We start from the raw sequence: 17,540 nt of genomic DNA on the forward strand, positions 1-17,540 counted from the left end.
ATGCCGAGATGGTTCCTCCGAAAGGGCACGGCCGACTTCCTTCCTTAATCTGATGAGACCGATGACCTCGCTGTCTGGTCTCCTTCCCCAAAACAACCCAACCCCTCTTTTTTTGTAGCAGCAGTAGATGTTAAGGTGTGCACCTGTGCAGCATTGCGTCATATTTCTATGCAGTATCTAAGAAGTGGGCGGAGTTTCTGATAGATGAAAATATTAATGTTTTTTTATATTTATTATTCCATAAATTATTATAACAGATATTAGGATAGCATGTTTATTTACACCACTCTTTTATTTTCCAAACAATTTTTTTTTTCAATCAGTGATATGCAGACATTTTATATGTATACAATTTTTAAAATTTGTTCATTTTTAATTTGCATTGACAAACAGGTCAAACTTTCATGATGTGGAATGGTTTCAAAGTCAGCAGTAGAGTAATTGAAAATGACACACTCTGCAAGTGTGTGTTCACTAAGCCAACACATATGAGTTAAGTGAACTTGGAGAATAACTGTTGCTGCTTGAGTACCTTTCAGAGCTGTGCTTGATGCTCAGCCATTTTTCCATCAACCTTAAGGTTCACTCTGACCAGTTTCTTACAAATCTTCCTGATGCTTCAAATTACTTTGCAAAAATTACACTTGCAGTTCAGTAACAATATCCCAGCAGTACCCTTCCATATACATAGAATGGTGAGCTAGTTTATAAAATTGACTAATTTGCTTTCTGCACTATATGTAAGGAATAATGTCCATCTTTTAAAAATGATTATATAGTATGGATTTAACCTCTGCTAGGTGCAACAGTTTATGACTAAAATCACAAATTAACCTCGATGCCCTTGACTAGGATTCATGTACATCCTTATTATGTGCAGCAGTTTCTACAGTTACAGTATGGAAGGTTCTGGCAGAATGTAAAAGAATGTAAATAATTTAGGAGTAAAGGCAATAACCCACCATATAGTAGAGGCGTTGAGTTGTCGACGAGCACACAGACTAGGCTTGTGGATGAATACATTTTTGAGCTAGAGGACACACACACACACACACACACACACACACACACACACACACCTAAACGGCTATGATCTCTTAGGTTTTCTCAATTCTATTTATAATGATGTGCTTCTGAGCATTCTCCCAGCAGAAAGTCAGGAAACACCCTGTTATTCAATATGACTTTTTATTAGACGTGAAATTTATGTACCGAAGGATACTAAAACTTTACCTTTATACACTGCATCCTTCACTGATATTTCAGGAACTTGCTTTGTCAGGAGATAATAAGTTAGCTATTTCTGAGTATGATTATCTTTGTTTAGAACTCTTCAGTGCTTCCCCCAAACCATTTTAAGTTTATCTGCCAATGCATGATGATTCTTTTGCATCTGAACGTATGAGATTTAGCTGTGTGCCCAAGGACAGGTTAGCTATTAATGTGGTGTCCATGTTTCGTACATTTTCACCTTTTTTCCAGAATTTAAAAATATTACTGACTTCATGTCACTATGTTACAACAAATTGACTGAGATTTGCTTGAGCCTTTCTCCTCCTTCAAGCCTTGTCTGCATTTGTATTTCTTTTTTAACTTTGTTGCTTTTAAATGTGTATAACAGGCTATCTGTACTACTCCTATTGCTAAATTGTAAAAATTCTCTCTCTCTCTCTCTCTCTCTCTCTCTCCCTCTCCCTCTCCCTCCCTCCCCACCACCCCTCCCCTCTCCTCCCTCCCTCCCTCATTGCCAAATTATATATTTGCCAGTTTCAAATTTTACTTTCCTTTTCAAGTGTTTTTAATTTTTCTTGTGTCTAGTTCGTAACCAGAATCAACTGTAACTGTTGACACTTCTTTAGGCTTAACAAATGTGTCATTTGTGCCCTGTTCATACTTTGTCACTTGCTTAATCTGCATCTGGCTGCTCTCTATTTAATGAATCGATGTTACACCTCAATAGAGCACTGCTTGTTGGTCATTCCAGTAGTTTTTTTGACTTTCTGTGGGTATGTGTTATTATGAGCTGATTTCTCCTACAATAAGTATGAAAATCACCCCAAAAAGAATAAAGCAGGGTGCATAATTGAACAACAGGTCATGTTAGGAGCTAGAGATAGTGATAATACCCAGGAGTATAATTTTCTAGAGACATAACTCTACATTGTTGAGAGCCACTGGATAAATTTCCCAGTCCATTTATCTACTTCTCATCCATGTAATTGCTAATTAATTGAACCCATTAGTGTGTACTGAAGACAAAAACTAATACCCTCTATTTCCTATCCTCATACCTCAACACATCACCTTGAAATGAATGTGAAGTTAAATGTAGTTCCAAGCATGTTACAGAAAAGTAATTGATATTGCTCTGCTACAAGCAAAGTGACCATTATAACTTCCTGGCAGATTAAATCTCCCTCCTAGCCCATAAATGGCAGTCAATAATAGCATTGGCCCTGAAAGACATGGTCCTGGATTTGATTCTCATTTTGGCATACAGTTTGAACCTGCCACAATCCTCTGCAAAGTGAAAGCTTGATTCTGGAAAGTAATCAACACTTTTAATTCCTCTCTGCAGACAGGTAATTGTGCAGGCTGAGCCAGCTGCCTGAAACAGTCAATACTCATGTCACACAGCATCATAGGCTCCGACACAACAAAAAATGTTGTGGTTCAATTCTCTTTTTTTTTTAAGCTAGAGCTGTTAATAATATGGATGTTTTAATTTTATTTGTTTATTTATTTTAAACTTTGAGATAAATTCTCAATGACTGACCTAATCAATAACATTACTGATTATGGTGCAGTCTGGTACAACCATACACAGAATAACATCCAGAGTAGCTGGTATAATGTCACACAGTGTCTTTAAACACAACACTTAATCAGTCAAAGAATTCATCAGTTGCCAGTTTTTCTTCTTGTATCATTACCGCTGACACGCTATACATGAAGTAGCACCCAGCTAAAATTTTTCATCTTATTAGGAAAAGTTGTCAACACTGAAATAAATAAATATATATATATATTAATGATAATGAGTAACAAAAGTTAGTGCAGACTGCCTGAAATGTGATCTTCCTTTGCAGCCTCTCCTGCCAATGAAATGGTTCCTGCAGTGGGTCGTCAGCAAATTTCTTTGGTTATTGATGAAGACAAATGTCTATCAGCTTTGGGATCCTAGATGGACATTTGCTGATGATGATGGTATACTGTAACAGACTTTTTACACATTTCAATATTTATTATGATGAATAGCTGAAACAGTCTCAAGTTTCAGTCAACAAAATTATGCTATAAATTATTTGTTAATTCCTAAAGTTCTTTTCAGCCTCAAAAATGATGACTTCTCACATCTTGTACTGCCACTGTATCATTCTGCAGCTGTCATATTTTCTCTATGTTTGATTTTACAATTCATTACTTTAGCAAGTTGACCTTATGGACTGGCAGTCTTTGATTTTTTTCATTTTTATATTACTTGATGGTCCATGCCTAGATTCAGATTCAAATTCTTTATTAGTCATTCAGCATTATTACATGCAGTAGACTTCATCAGTTCACTTAACCTATTAATTTTGTAAAATACATTTTTACATATTTAAGTTGATACTGGACATTTCTAAAAATTCTTTTAATAGCATGGGTTAGTTAACAAGAAGTTGTGTAACTTTTTTCTTAAACACTTTTATTAGCATGCTTGAGGCATGTCTAGACAATTTGTTGTATATTTCAATTGCCATATACTAATGACTATTGTTAGTTTTTGTTAATCTATTTTGTGGCATGGACAGAGAAGTATAGATTTGTTACACCTAAATTTGGTAGTTCAGCAAGTATATAGTTAACACTATCACGAATATATAGATTAATAACTGTTAATTTTCTATGTTTAATAAACATTGGTTTGCATTGTGTCCTATTATCTACTTTTACCATACCTCTGATTGCTTTCTTCTGGATCACCAGAATTTCATTAATTTTTTGTTGTTTCCTCTGAGTATTAACCCATACCTTAAAACAGACTGAAAAAAAGCAAAGTACACCATCCTCACATATTCAAATGCCACACAGCATCAAGTATGAAACCTAAAAAATTTGCTATTTGTTTTTCTATTTTTACAGACTTTGATAATCTGAATCACATATTCTGGGTCTTTTTCTCATTTAGCAGTAGACCATTCACATTAAACCATGATATTGCATTTTCTTTTGCCAAATTCATACTACTAACAAGGGTATCAAATACATGGTTCACATACAGAAAAGTTGTATCATCTGCAGATGTATATGTCTTTATGTCTATGTTTCTTGGTAAGTCATTTACATGTACATGGAATAGAAGTGGTCCTAATTTAGATCCCTGGGGCATGCTGTGTTGAACCTCAATTGTGTTTCACAGCTGACTTCCTGAACTCATGACTTGCTTCCTTGTATTAAGGTATGATTTGAGGAGTTTTAAACTTTTGTCACATATTCCATTGTACTAAAGTTTAGAGAGCAAAACAGAGCAGCCAAAACAGCCAAAGTCCTTGCTCAGATCATGTAAGGCTACCTGTATGTGAGCATGGTCCTTGAATGTTTCTCACAAATAGTTCTGTGGCTGGTATGGTTGACTTTTATTTTCTGTAACCAAACTGTGATGTGTTTAGCATATCATTTAGTTCTAGGTACTCATACATCTGCTGACTCATTATGCCTTCAATGACTGTGGCTAGTCGTGGAATAAGAGAAATTGGCCTATAGTTTGCTGGATCAGATTTGCTACCCTTCTTAAAGACTGGAGTCACCTTGGATAGTTTGAGAAGTTCAGGAGAAACCCCTTCTATGAGAGACAATTTTATCGAATATGTTAATGGTGCTGCAATGTAATGTATTATTTCTTTCAATAGATAGTCTGAAATATTAAAAATATCTATGCTATATGAATTTCTTATTTCTTTGACAATTTTTTAAGAACTTCATCTTGAAATACTTCTTTGGAGTGTTTCAAGGAAGGTTTGGCCTGATAATGATTAAGGTTTGTGCTCTTAAGATACTCCATATATGTTACATTGGGTTTACTAATCAACTTTTTGATTTCATCAACACAGCTTACAAAATATTTGTTGAATGTGTCTGATGGCATTGGGGCTGTCTTATCAAAGTTTTTGAGTTCACATTTAATGGTATTGATTACTGACCAGGCTGCTTTGCATTGGTTTTTACTATATTTTTATGAGATTAGTGTTGTATCTCTGTTTTGCCAGTAGTTGCTCCTTATTACACAGTTTCTTAGTGGTTGTTTCAAAGTCCTTTATTTCATTAGAATTATTTACTTTGCCAAGGCACTTTAACAGCAGTAGCTTATTTTTTAATGTTTCCAACTCCTTGGTGTACCACAATTTACCCTTTCTTGTTTTATGATATTTGTTTGAAATAAGATGAGTTTTTAGCATACCTTTTAAGTAATTGTGGAATGTTTCATGAATTGTTTGAGCATTGAAATAATTTGTCCCGGTTAGTTATGCTCAGCTGGTGTGTCAGTTTTCTGAAGTTGTTTTTTGTTAGTATTAAGGTATTAGATAACTTTTGTACTGCCTTGTTCCCATGCCCTATTATAAAATGTATTAACTCTACTGTTCACATGGAGTGGTCTGGGAAATCAAATTCCTGTACACTGGTAGCTCTGAATTTACATGATGGAAATTGTGCTGTTTTAGCATATTCAGTAACTCATGTACACTGAATTTGTTACATGGTACGTCAAATCTTGAATTAATGTCTCCCCCAGTTATAGTTACATATTTTTCCACTTTGTTCTGTGGCAGAGTGCACTGCGCAAATTATCTAAAAACGTTTTTTCATCTGGGTCAGGGGAATGGTTAACACATACTTCCATTAGTTTCGAAGTGTTTCTCTACACATGCCCAACTAAGATCTCATGCTCTAAACTCTATTTCATTTGAAACATAGATAACAGTACCACCATTACGGTACTGGGATCTGCAAAAACTGTTTGCATCTTTGTATCCTTTTGGTATGTGGTATTCTATTTGTCCTGGTTTAAGCCAATATTCAGATAAACATAAGAAAGAATACTTATTTTATATTAATGGTTTCTCCAGTATTTCAGCTTTACTTTCAAGACCCTGAATGTTTAGAAATAAGATTTTGTTGTTGCTGCTGGTGCTGCTGCTTCTGATGATGGTGTTGCTACTGTTTCACTTATTTCTGGTGTTTGCTCTTCCACAACTACTGTGCTGTTCTGTGAGCTGCTTGCATTTGGGATGTTCACTTGCATTAACAAAACTCACATTTGTCTTGGAGGGCTGTAGCTTCACTGAAGCAAATTTCCCATTTGAGTCTCGAGGTAACACATACATCTTGTCCTGAGATGTACGACTCCTGTATCATCACACTGCACATTTGAAATTTTATTTAGTACATCCAAATATTTTGTTGCATTTTCAAACAGCCTGCAAATATTTTGCATCTCTACATTTACACTTTCAGTTTCTTTGTTTACACAGGACCATTCTCTCAAGTCATAAAGATGTGGCACTGAAGAAACAGTAATGTGTAATGAGATTAAAAAACCTTTTTTTCATTCCTTGCGTCATCGTTTGATCCTGCCAGAAAGACAAAAAAGTCCTTTTTGCTCAATTAGGAAATTTCTTCCTGACTCATTGATGGGGCACCACTGCTTTTCACTCCTGGCTTTATTATGCAATTAAAATTCTGACTGCTTGTCTGCCGTAATTCAGTGGCCATATTTCACCCTTGGCTGGCTGCATACAGTTCAATTTACATGTATTTGCTATTCAGAGCTTACTGATTTTCTGTCTACCTTTGCTGTGTGCAATGTCTTTTTTGGAACTTTTTATTTTGTCTTTTTTGCTAACATAAGACTTCAGTTTTGTGAAGCAGTGTGATAAAATTCTCTACAAAACTTGAAAAATCACCTTTAAAAATTTCTAAACATTAGTAAGTACAAAAATACTTTTGTTATCATATTATCCTTACTTGTAACAGCATGCATCATGTGAGATCAGTGGTTTGATTCTCACTAGATGCAACATACCTTTATTTAAATTTTGTTTATATTATTGTATGAAAATATTAATCAACAAATACTGAATCATAATTTTTTAACAAAATTAACATCCTTCTATATTTAATTTCTGGTCATATAAGAAAATTAAAATTTGGTACAAACATCCTAAATGCTTCATTGTTAAATGGAAAAAAAACACTTCAATAATACTGTCCAATCTCTACAAATAAAAAAGTATTATATTTTCTATTTGATGTTCTACATATTTGTACTAAATTTTAATTTCCTGCCAGTACTCAGATTTCATGGGATAAATAACTAAAAACAATACGGCAGCAGTTTTATCTAAAATTTATAATCCAGTATTTATTAGTTGTTGTTGTTGTTGTTGTTGTAGTGGTGGTTGTGAGTCTGAAGACTGGTTTGATGCAGCTTTCATTTGCTAATTCACAAATCTATTTGTTAATAAATATTAAATTTAGATAAATGATAAAAGATTTCTTGCAACATTAGCATAAAAAGATCTTCCAGGCAGTGAGCTTCAAATCTCATAAGTATCAAGAAAAGCAAAGATAGCCAGAACATAAAGTCCCCTTGTAAATAGGATCTTGAGATGAACAACCTACAGCAGCACTCCTTACAGAAATAAAATGGCCTCTGTTATGAAGCTCCAGAAAATAGCTGTAGTAAGATCACATGATTGAGGTTAGCTAACTTTGCCACTTCCACTAGCTGCCCCCCCCCCCCCCCCGCCCGCCCCCCCCCCCAAAAAAAAAAAAAAAAAAAAAAAAAAAAAAAGGGGGGGGGGGGATCGTGCTGACAGACTTTGACAATTCACAGGGGTTGGACAGAAATATGGAAACACCAAAAACACAACACATTACCAAGCCCAATATGGTATGGAAAACCAGTTGGCTTTCAAAACAGCTTTCTCATCTCAGAATAGATGGATAATGTCCTGTATGGTTTTCAAGGCAATATGACACCATTCATCCTACAAAATGGTGGCAACTTCAGGTAACAATGATGGAAGTGGATAGCAATCACACACCCTTCTCTCCAAAGTAGACCACAAAGGCTCAATTCAGTAATATTGAGATCTGGTGAGTGTGGTGGCCAAGGGTGATGCGACAATTCATCCTCATGCTCACAAAACCAGCCCTGGATGATGAACAGAGGCCCTGTCATCTTTGAACATATTGTACCCATTGGGCAACAAACATCGTACTATAGAAGGAGCTGATTATCCGAAATGGTCGCAGAATCCTTGGCAGTAAGGTGACCTTGCAGAGTAACCATAGGGCCCATGGATTACCATGTCCAAATATTCACTGAACCCCTACCATATTTTACTCTTGGGATATAATCTTGGCCAGAAGTGATGAAGAAAAGGCTACTGCTAGAGCGGAGAAGCAAAACCATCTGCCTCTGCTTCAAATCTATTTCTCTGAAATAAACTATCTAGATTGCTTAATTTTTTTTTAATGTATTACGTCATTTCTAAAATATTTTGGCTACTCACATCATCATGCCCCAGCTCAGGACCTCTGAAACAAAATTAAGTGTCAACATGTAGAAAATCTTGTGCTATATAGGCAGCTGACATTCAGCTTTGACAAAGGTTTACTCCGCAGTGACATTGAACTTCATTTTCAGAGTTCACAGTTTGAGTCCAATGGAGGTAGTAGATAAAAAATGCTATGGAATAATGTAATAAACAAAAGCTCTTAAGCAATATAGACCTTAAGTTCATAGACATTATTGACTCATTTCAGGAATTTGTTTACTTTATTGATTTTGAAATTTCTCCACATCCACTTTTCACGTGAAACAAGTCAATATCTCAACAATGCCCACCAGCCACAATGAGGAGTCCATTCCTACCAAGCAGGAGTTCTTGAAAAATGATGCTTGCTATAAGAGAACCTGATATCCTTCAGTTCGCATTTGTGGCAACAAGAGGTGCCCCTCACTCTCGATATTGGTGCAACTCACCGAGGCCACATGAAACTGATCACCAGTTGCCAACATTGCTTCCAACTCATCCATCAATTTCCATTAATGTTTGCTGGTGAAAATTACTGGCAAGTTTAGCACTTGTAACCATAGAAACAAGAAAATTATTAATAGCACTGCTGAAAACATAAGGAAACTAGATGCTGGTCACTTCCACACTGAAGAATGTAAGAAAGTGTCCTGAGTTCATGTAAAAGCTAAGTAAAGAGTTTACTGTGGATGCTGCTGCAGATAGCTATCAACTCCACAAGAGCTGCTGCACTGACAAGGGAACATTCCCTAGTGTCATTGAACGATCTTGATGAAACTTGGCAGATGTGTAGAGGGGGCAAAATAGTGAAATATCTATCTTTTTATTTGTGCCCAATTTCACTGTTCACTTTTAAGAGGCAAAGCACACAAAGAAAGGTAATTTGACACATAAGTTTAGAGGGAACAGCTTCAAAATCATGAAATTTAAAAAATTTGTTTAGTATAAAAGTTGAAATGTAACTAACATTCTTGAAAACTGTATAATCAACTTCTGAAGAAATTTGAAAATTTGCAAATTACACCATCATTAATGAATTTTCCAAAATAAGAAACTTTTGTTACAATGTGAATTAAGGAAGCTATCAAGGTACCAACATCCTTGTGTAATAAAGCTGGTTCTGTAATACAATTTTTTGAAAATAAGTTGTACACAATGTGCTGTCAGAGTATGTGCAGCATCCCTAATTAAAATGCCTAGATGTTAATTATTATTCTAATTATTTGTTTTACTTATTTTGGTTTATGTTTTACACTGTTATTTACATTGTACTTTTTTCATTTTTTAGTTTACCATTTCAGATAGGTGTATTTTATTAACTGAAAATAATAATTGACCCATGATTATGATACAAAATCATTGCAGTAATATAATCAGTAAAGAAATGCATACAGCGTAATGCTTTTTTACACCATGCATACAAAATGAATAAGTTTCTCCTGCACTAGGAAATACAATATCTGTCAAATATTGTTTGACTTGTTCAAATGTTGGCTTACCAAATTTTTATGTTGTCACAATAACATTTGAGGCTTCATAAAGAGATTCTTGGATCAAACTCTCCATTAGTTTCTCATAAAACTGTGAAAAGGGGGGTAAGCACTTTGTGAGCTACAGAGACTGCAGGCTCAATGTGTAACTGTAAGTAACTGATGACAATGACTGCACCATGAATTCAACTTTCATTGCACCCTTTTGGAAAGAAGTACATTCAGAGTGTAACTGCAGGTTGAATCCATTCCGATAAGAGTTATACACATTTCAGCCCCTTCTGAATTTGCACTACAAATCATAAAATGACCTCATTGAGATCATTTTTGTCATTTATATTGTGTCTAATTGTAAACCTTATTATTTTCCAAGATACAGTTTCATGTTCCTTTTTAAAATGCAGTAGCCATTTGGGGCTTAACTTGAAGTTGTGTAACTTTAGTTCTCTGTTCATTTGCAAGGCCCACTTTTCGAGGGCAGTATCATGGATAACGAGTTGATGACCCATGGCCTCTAGTACTTTTTGTGAAGTCCAATGGCATATTACCTTTAACTTATCATATTTTGAGCCATCATGAAGAACACACTTTCCCCAGTGATACAGCTGTCTCACTGACATAACTTTGTGATCTTTATGTGCCCAGATGAAAGCAACCTTTTTCCCTTGTTTCTGTTTTTCCAAAATTCAACTGCATATTTCTGGTATTCAAAATTTAATTCACTTTCTGAAGAAAGACATTGCCTGGGATGAAAGACTCTTCACATGTTTTGCAGACAGGTACACAATCATAATCAATCATTGTTTCATCTTAGAGCTCTGATCCATCAAACTATACCCATTATCTTGTTCCACAATAGTCGAATGCTCATCAATGCTGTCACAAATCAGTACTACAATGGTGTCTTTCAGTTCCACATCCTGTGAACTGAGAGAACTCTCAGGGAATTCCATACTGCTGAAATGATCGTTTAGAATTTGACAAATATTAACTGGGTTAATGATCAGTATCTTCCCAATAGGCATGTGTAGAGCATCTCATTGCCAATTCGATGCTGCCTGTGTTGTAGACCTGACTTGTTCTGTTCATCTGCTGTGATTGTTTTTGCTTGTGCTGTTTTCTTTTTGTTTAATTTTTTATGATGTCAAGTTTAAGTGAACAACACACAGCTGTGAAATTTTGTTTTCTACTCAGCAAAAATGCTGCTGAAACTGTTTTAATGTTGAAAACAGATTACCAAGATGATGGTATTGGAAAAACTCAAGTGTACGAGTGGTTTGCTCAATTTAAAAATGGCAACATGTTGACTGATGACAAACCTCATTCTGTAAGTCCATCAACTGCCAAAATCGACAAAAATATTGAAAAAATTTGAGAGCCTTTGCTGACAGACCATCAACAGACAGTTAATCAACTGTCAGAGATTAGTGGCAGACAGGAGACTGGTTCTTACACCATGACACTGCAACTGCACACACAGCCATCTCTGTTAGACAGTTTTTGGCTAAAAATGGCATGGTTCCACTGCCTCACATACCTGACTTTCCTGGCCTGTCTCCATGTGACTTTTCTGTATTTCCATGCATGGAAAAGGGCATGAAAGGACACCACAACACTGAAGAAGACAAGAAAAAAACAAAGGGAGGAGCTATCAGCCATTTCCAAAGATGACTGCAGAAAATGTTTTGAACTATGGAATTAGTTGTAATGGAGGATTTTTTGAAGGGGGTAAGATTTTTTGTAAACAACTTAAAAATATGTAAATTTTAAAAAATAATTCTTGTTTTTACTGGGTACCCCCTCATACACAATAAAAAGTCATACACCATTGGGAAACAAGTTTGTTCAACACAGGTTCAGTGAAAACTGAGAAGTACAGGCAGTCTGAAGAAGAATCCATAGAAATATCTGTGTTGATGAACACGTCCTGAAATCCACTTGATGCAAAGAACATTCTGTCAGAGTGGGGTCCTGAAGAGGTCCAGGAGTTGCGCAGTGATGTGTAGAACCGTCAGCAGCAGCATATACAATAGGTGGCACCAACGAGAAGACACCAACATGCGCGTTTCTCAGAGACTCACGTTGTTATCTGTGGTGTTTCCATCTAGCTGTACAGTCTTGTACCCCATGAGCTGTTAGTTGGTGAACCGCAGTAGACTGCAGGCCATGAACTGCATGCATCTCTGGGCTGTGGCTAGTGACAAGTGGTGTCAGACAGGGCCAACTTCTAGAGTTGGTAACAGGGTGTATTACTGCATGTTACAAAATTTTATAATCTTCAGCTAGTTGTCTTCAGAAACAGCTATTAATGTATGAAACAAATCTTGAAACCACCATTGTCATGTCATGAACAACTTGTGCAAAGACTGTTTCCGACAGGTAGCATGCCGAGCCGTACATACTCAAATGCTTTGTCCCAACAGATCAGCTTTTGCTGATGGTGCACACACAGTTTGTGAGACCTTCTCTTCAAGAGTCTACAGAGATGCACCACAAAGAGAATGTGACTTATACGATTCAGCCATCAGTCTCTGTAGCTGTCAAACTGTTTGTGCCCCTTTTCATAGTTTTAAAAGAAACTAAGGGAGAGTCTGGACCAAGAATTCAATAATCTCTTTATGAACCGCCAAATGTTCTCATGATAGCATTGAAATCTGGTAAGCTAACATCTAAATGAGACAAATGATATTTGACAGATGTCTTTCCAAGTGTGGGAGAAAATTCATTCATTTTTGTACTTGATGGAAAAAACATTGTGTTGTAAGCATTTCTTTACTGATTTTCATTACTGTACTATTTTCAATTAACAGACTACATGTATGTGAAATGGTAAACTAAAAAATTTACAGTGTAATACAACAACTTAAAATATAAACCAAAACAAGTAAAAAAATTAGAATAACGATGAACATTTACATATTTTAATTAGGTATGTTGCACATACTCTGACAGAACATTGTGTTCAACTTATTTTCCAAAAATCGTATCACAGAAACCAGGTCTGTTGTACATGGATGGATGTGACATGAAAGTTTCTTTAATTCTTCTTGTGACAGAAGTTTCCATTTTGCAAAATTCATCAGTGGTGGTGGGGTAATTTGCAAATTTTCAAATTTTTTTCAAAAGTTGATTATAAAATTTTCAAGAATGTTAGTTACGCTTCGGCTTTTATATGAAGCACATTTTTTTATATTTCATGGTTTTGAAGATATTCCCTCTAAATATAATATGCCAAATTACCTTCCAGAGAGTATTTTACCCCTTAAATGTGAAATTGGGCTCAAACAAAAAGATACATTTTCCATTATTTTTCCCTCTCTACACACAAAGTCTGATCTTGTTTCATCCAGATCATTCATTGATACTTGGAAATGTTACCTTGTGAGATTAGTAATACAGGCCAATGAAAAAAAAAATTAACTTCTTTTACCTTGATAGTTGATGTTTATGGATTTTTACGAGCTGAATCCAAATCTAGCCTTAGTGGTGTTTTTTTTTTTTTTTTTAATCACCCATAGTTTTCGAGCAATATGCTTTTTATTATATAGTATAAAAATCCTACATTATAGGGTAAATGGGGAAATTAATGAAATACTTTGTTACAACATAAGCATGATTTGTATTTAAAGTAAGCTTCTTAAAACAATGATACGTGTTAATAGAGGTTTCACTTGTAAGCTGAAACTGTTTGTATTGTCTTTCTTTCTTTCATTCTTTGAAGCTTCTTGTGTAGCTTTTTCTAAGATGAGTTGCTTCCTGAACTTCTCGGTGAAGTGGCCAACAGTAGTCCTCCATGATGTTGGTGTTCCAGCAGCCTTGGTAACATTTTTCCATCACTTTAATGTCCTGGAGAAAATGCTCTCCTTACTCCTCACTAACTTCTCTCATATTGTCCAGGAAGTAATCAGGGTGACTGTTCAAAAAGTGAACTTACAGGCTCATTAAACATCCTAAAGTTTTAAACTTCTTTAACATTGTAGCTATAATAGAAACATAATCTGGGTCCTATTCAGGTCCTAAGAACTTTGTAATGACTTATTTGAATGATATCCATGTTTATTTCTCATTTAACGTCATTGTGTGTTCAAAGTTAACATCAAACATCAATTTTTCTAATGTCAGGTCTGACAAAGATGCCTTCTTTTAGTTTAGCTTCTAAAAGGTGTAGAAACTTTTGGCAGAGATACTTAAAGCATGGTCCATCTTTAGGCAAAGCCTTTAAAAACTGTTTCATTAGGCCTAACTTTATATACAGAGGTGGTAGGAGTATGTTTTTCGGATCTACAAGGTTTTTGAGTAGAATGTTCTTCTCACCAGGTTTTAAAGACTCCCTCACAGACCAGTTCTTTCTGCACCAGTGTTGTTCTCTAGCCCTACTGTCCCATTCACACAAGAAACATGGAAATTTGGTAAAGCCACCTTGCTGACAAAGGAGCAGGCATGTTACTTTTAGATAGCCACATATCATCCAACCATGAGCAGAATAGCCTATTTTATTTAGCACTATTTCTAGGTTTTCATAGCTTTCTTTCATATGTATAGAATGTCCAACAAGTATAGATGCATACATGTTACCATTGTAACAAAACAGCCTTTAAACTAGTTTTGGATGAATCAATAAACAGCCTCCAGTCTTTCTTTTTGTATTAAGTACCAAACTCATTCATCAGACTGGGAATGTCTGAGCAGTACACTAAATCAACTTCTTATTGATAAAACTTGGAAAATTGCTGCTCTCTCTTTCTACACATGTATATGCTGGTGCCAACTGCCAATAAGTTCTTTTCTTTTAATCTAGAGCCAAGCAATTCAGCTTTTTCTTTCGTTAAACCCAGATCCCTAACCAAATCGTTAAGCTCAGTCTGAGTAAACAATTTGGGCTCTAGACTTTCTGTGTTACAATTGAAATCATTATCATCTGGTTCATGTAAATCAGATTGTACACCAGAAAATACTTCTGTTGGAATAGAATTTAAATCATCTGGTGGTTCAGGAACTGGCAAATCTACACCACGCCCTATTGGTCGCATGGCAGATGGAAGGTTAGGGTAGCTTATTACCTTCTTGTTTCTCAAATTATGACCAGTAATGTCAACACTGCAAAAGTAGCAATCATCAGAATGATTTCTTCGCTCCCTCCATATCTACTTTTTGGACCATTTTCTCAGATCTTCAACACACACATAACATACCTTATGTGGTGCCCAAGATTTACCTTGATCACCAAGTTTAGATCATAAGTATAATACATAAACCTTTTTCACAGAGTCCACAATGTTTATTTGTTGTTTTTAATCATAAATTCACCACAAATATAACAAAAACTGTCAGCAGAGTTTTTACGACGATTAGACATTGTACTGAGTACATGTACAGGAAACAGGAAAGTGAGGTTAGGTTGACAGTAAACAAAACACAATCTGTTAACACAAAAATAGAATCGACCTTTTTTTGCTAGCAAATGTTTTTCATCTGTGTTACCAACATCATCTATGTTCATAACATATTTTAACTATATAAATGCTGTTAAATTCTTTAAAAAATCGCTTAATGTAATAAATTTCACTGGAAAATATGAAGAAATGGTGGGTGATACAGTTTTTTAAGTATCATATTTTTATTTCCCACCCTAAAAAAACATAAGAATAAGGCATTTTCAGCAAAAAAAAAAAAAAAAAAAAAAAAAATTTCCATCATTGGCCTGTGTTATTGATCTGGATGACACTGTGAAAACGTCATACTTCTTGCTTTCACAAACTTAATAGCTACTGTTCTGCCACATCCTTAGCTATGGAATTTAGAGGCTATTGAAGAACATAAATCATCAGAACACCAATTACAATTTCTGTATGTATCCCAGAAAATTACTTACTTATTTGAATTTTTTTCTGGGAGGTTATAATTCTTTGATGAACATAGCAGTAAGTTCTGAATGGTCTTTGACAACTGTAATGAACAGAGATTGAATGCCTAAATAAATTTAGTTGAAAGCTGATTTGTTGGACTTCTCCAAAAATGTAATTCATCTGTTAAAGAAGTTGATTATCAAACGCTCCTCCATCCCTTTCATGAAAATAATTCTGACCAATCAAGACTCACAAAAGAGACAGGGAAGATTAGAAGTAGAGAGTATTAGTTGTTACAAGTCTGTTAGTTCCACAAATTTGTCCAGCAAACTTCAGTGAAAATGACAAAGACAGATATGTTTTACATCATGAAAAAGATCGGTCTTAGATTCTATGACTACAACTTCCAAGGAAATTAAGGGCTAAATTACTATCTTCCATAGACATAAAAATGATGCTACAGTGGTGACAGAAAACTTTGTGCTTTTATGCAGGCTTACAGGCAGTCATTCTTCCTAAGTACTTCTTAATAGGAATTGGGCTAATGATACACATGCGTCATGGATCACTCACCACATGCCATACATAGACTTGCTGAACAATTATACATAGTGTGTCAGGAAGAATATACACACACACACACAAACATAGCAGTAAGTTCCTAATGGTTTCTGACAACTGTTTCACTCTCCCAAGTGTGTGTGTGTGTGTGTGTGTGTGTGTGTGTGTGTGTGTGTGTGTGTTTTCCACATCTTCTCATAAATCACTGGAACAATCTCAACAAAACGTGGGACACACATCTCTTACTGCCAGGCAACAATCATTGTGCGGGTGACAAACTCCTATCATAGTTCAGGTTATATGACATCTTAAAGACTGAGATCTGTGAAAAACTGCTGCATCATGCATGACATTTAAATTTATTACTTCTGTGCTACTAACTCTATTCACAATAAATTTCACAAGAAGTATCAACATACACCGCTAAATGCACCAGCAAAATTATATCGTGGTAGCACACATAGTTCATGAGGTATGCCATCATAAACACTGAGATGTGTGAAAAAATGCTAAATTCTGCATGACATTTAAATTTATTACTTCTTTTCTACTAAACATATTCTCAAAATATTTTTCAGACAGTATCCACATATGGTTCTGAATGTACCTACAAAACTGTATCACTGTTTGACTCATAGATCAGGAGATACTATGTCATAAATGTGAGATGCATTAAAAACTGCCGCATTGTATTGACATATACATTTATTACTCATTTGCTACTAATTCTACTCACAACATATTTTGTAGACAGTATCCACACTTGCCACTCAATGTACCTACACAAATACATAATTGTACAACACATAATTAGAGAGATATGATGCCATAAACCCTGAGATGCATGTAAAACTACTGTATTGTACATGACATTTAAATTTATTATTTGTTTTTTTGTTAATTGTTCTCTCAACACATTTTGCAGACAGTGTCCACATACACCACTGAATGCACCTACAAAATTATATCATTATATGATCCATACATCTGGAGATATGATGTCATAAATACTGAGATGCATGAAAAACTGCCACATCATACTTGATGTTTAAATTTATTAT

General features: G+C 35.2%; 1 protein-coding gene across 1 annotated transcript in view; it reads left to right on the forward strand.

Moving 5' to 3' along the window:
* Positions 1-17,540, forward strand: part of LOC124795457 (voltage-dependent calcium channel subunit alpha-2/delta-3) — a 496,470-nt gene that overhangs the window by 465,586 nt on the left and 13,344 nt on the right. Inside the window, exon 22 of the mRNA XM_047259484.1 lies at positions 3,090-3,207. Coding sequence (XP_047115440.1) covers positions 3,090-3,207 — 118 coding nt within the window. The remainder of the gene's footprint in view (positions 1-3,089; positions 3,208-17,540) is intronic.

This window comes from Schistocerca piceifrons, chromosome 4 (assembly GCF_021461385.2).
Source record: "Schistocerca piceifrons isolate TAMUIC-IGC-003096 chromosome 4, iqSchPice1.1, whole genome shotgun sequence".
In the NCBI taxonomy this organism is placed as follows: Eukaryota; Metazoa; Arthropoda; class Insecta; order Orthoptera; family Acrididae; genus Schistocerca; species Schistocerca piceifrons.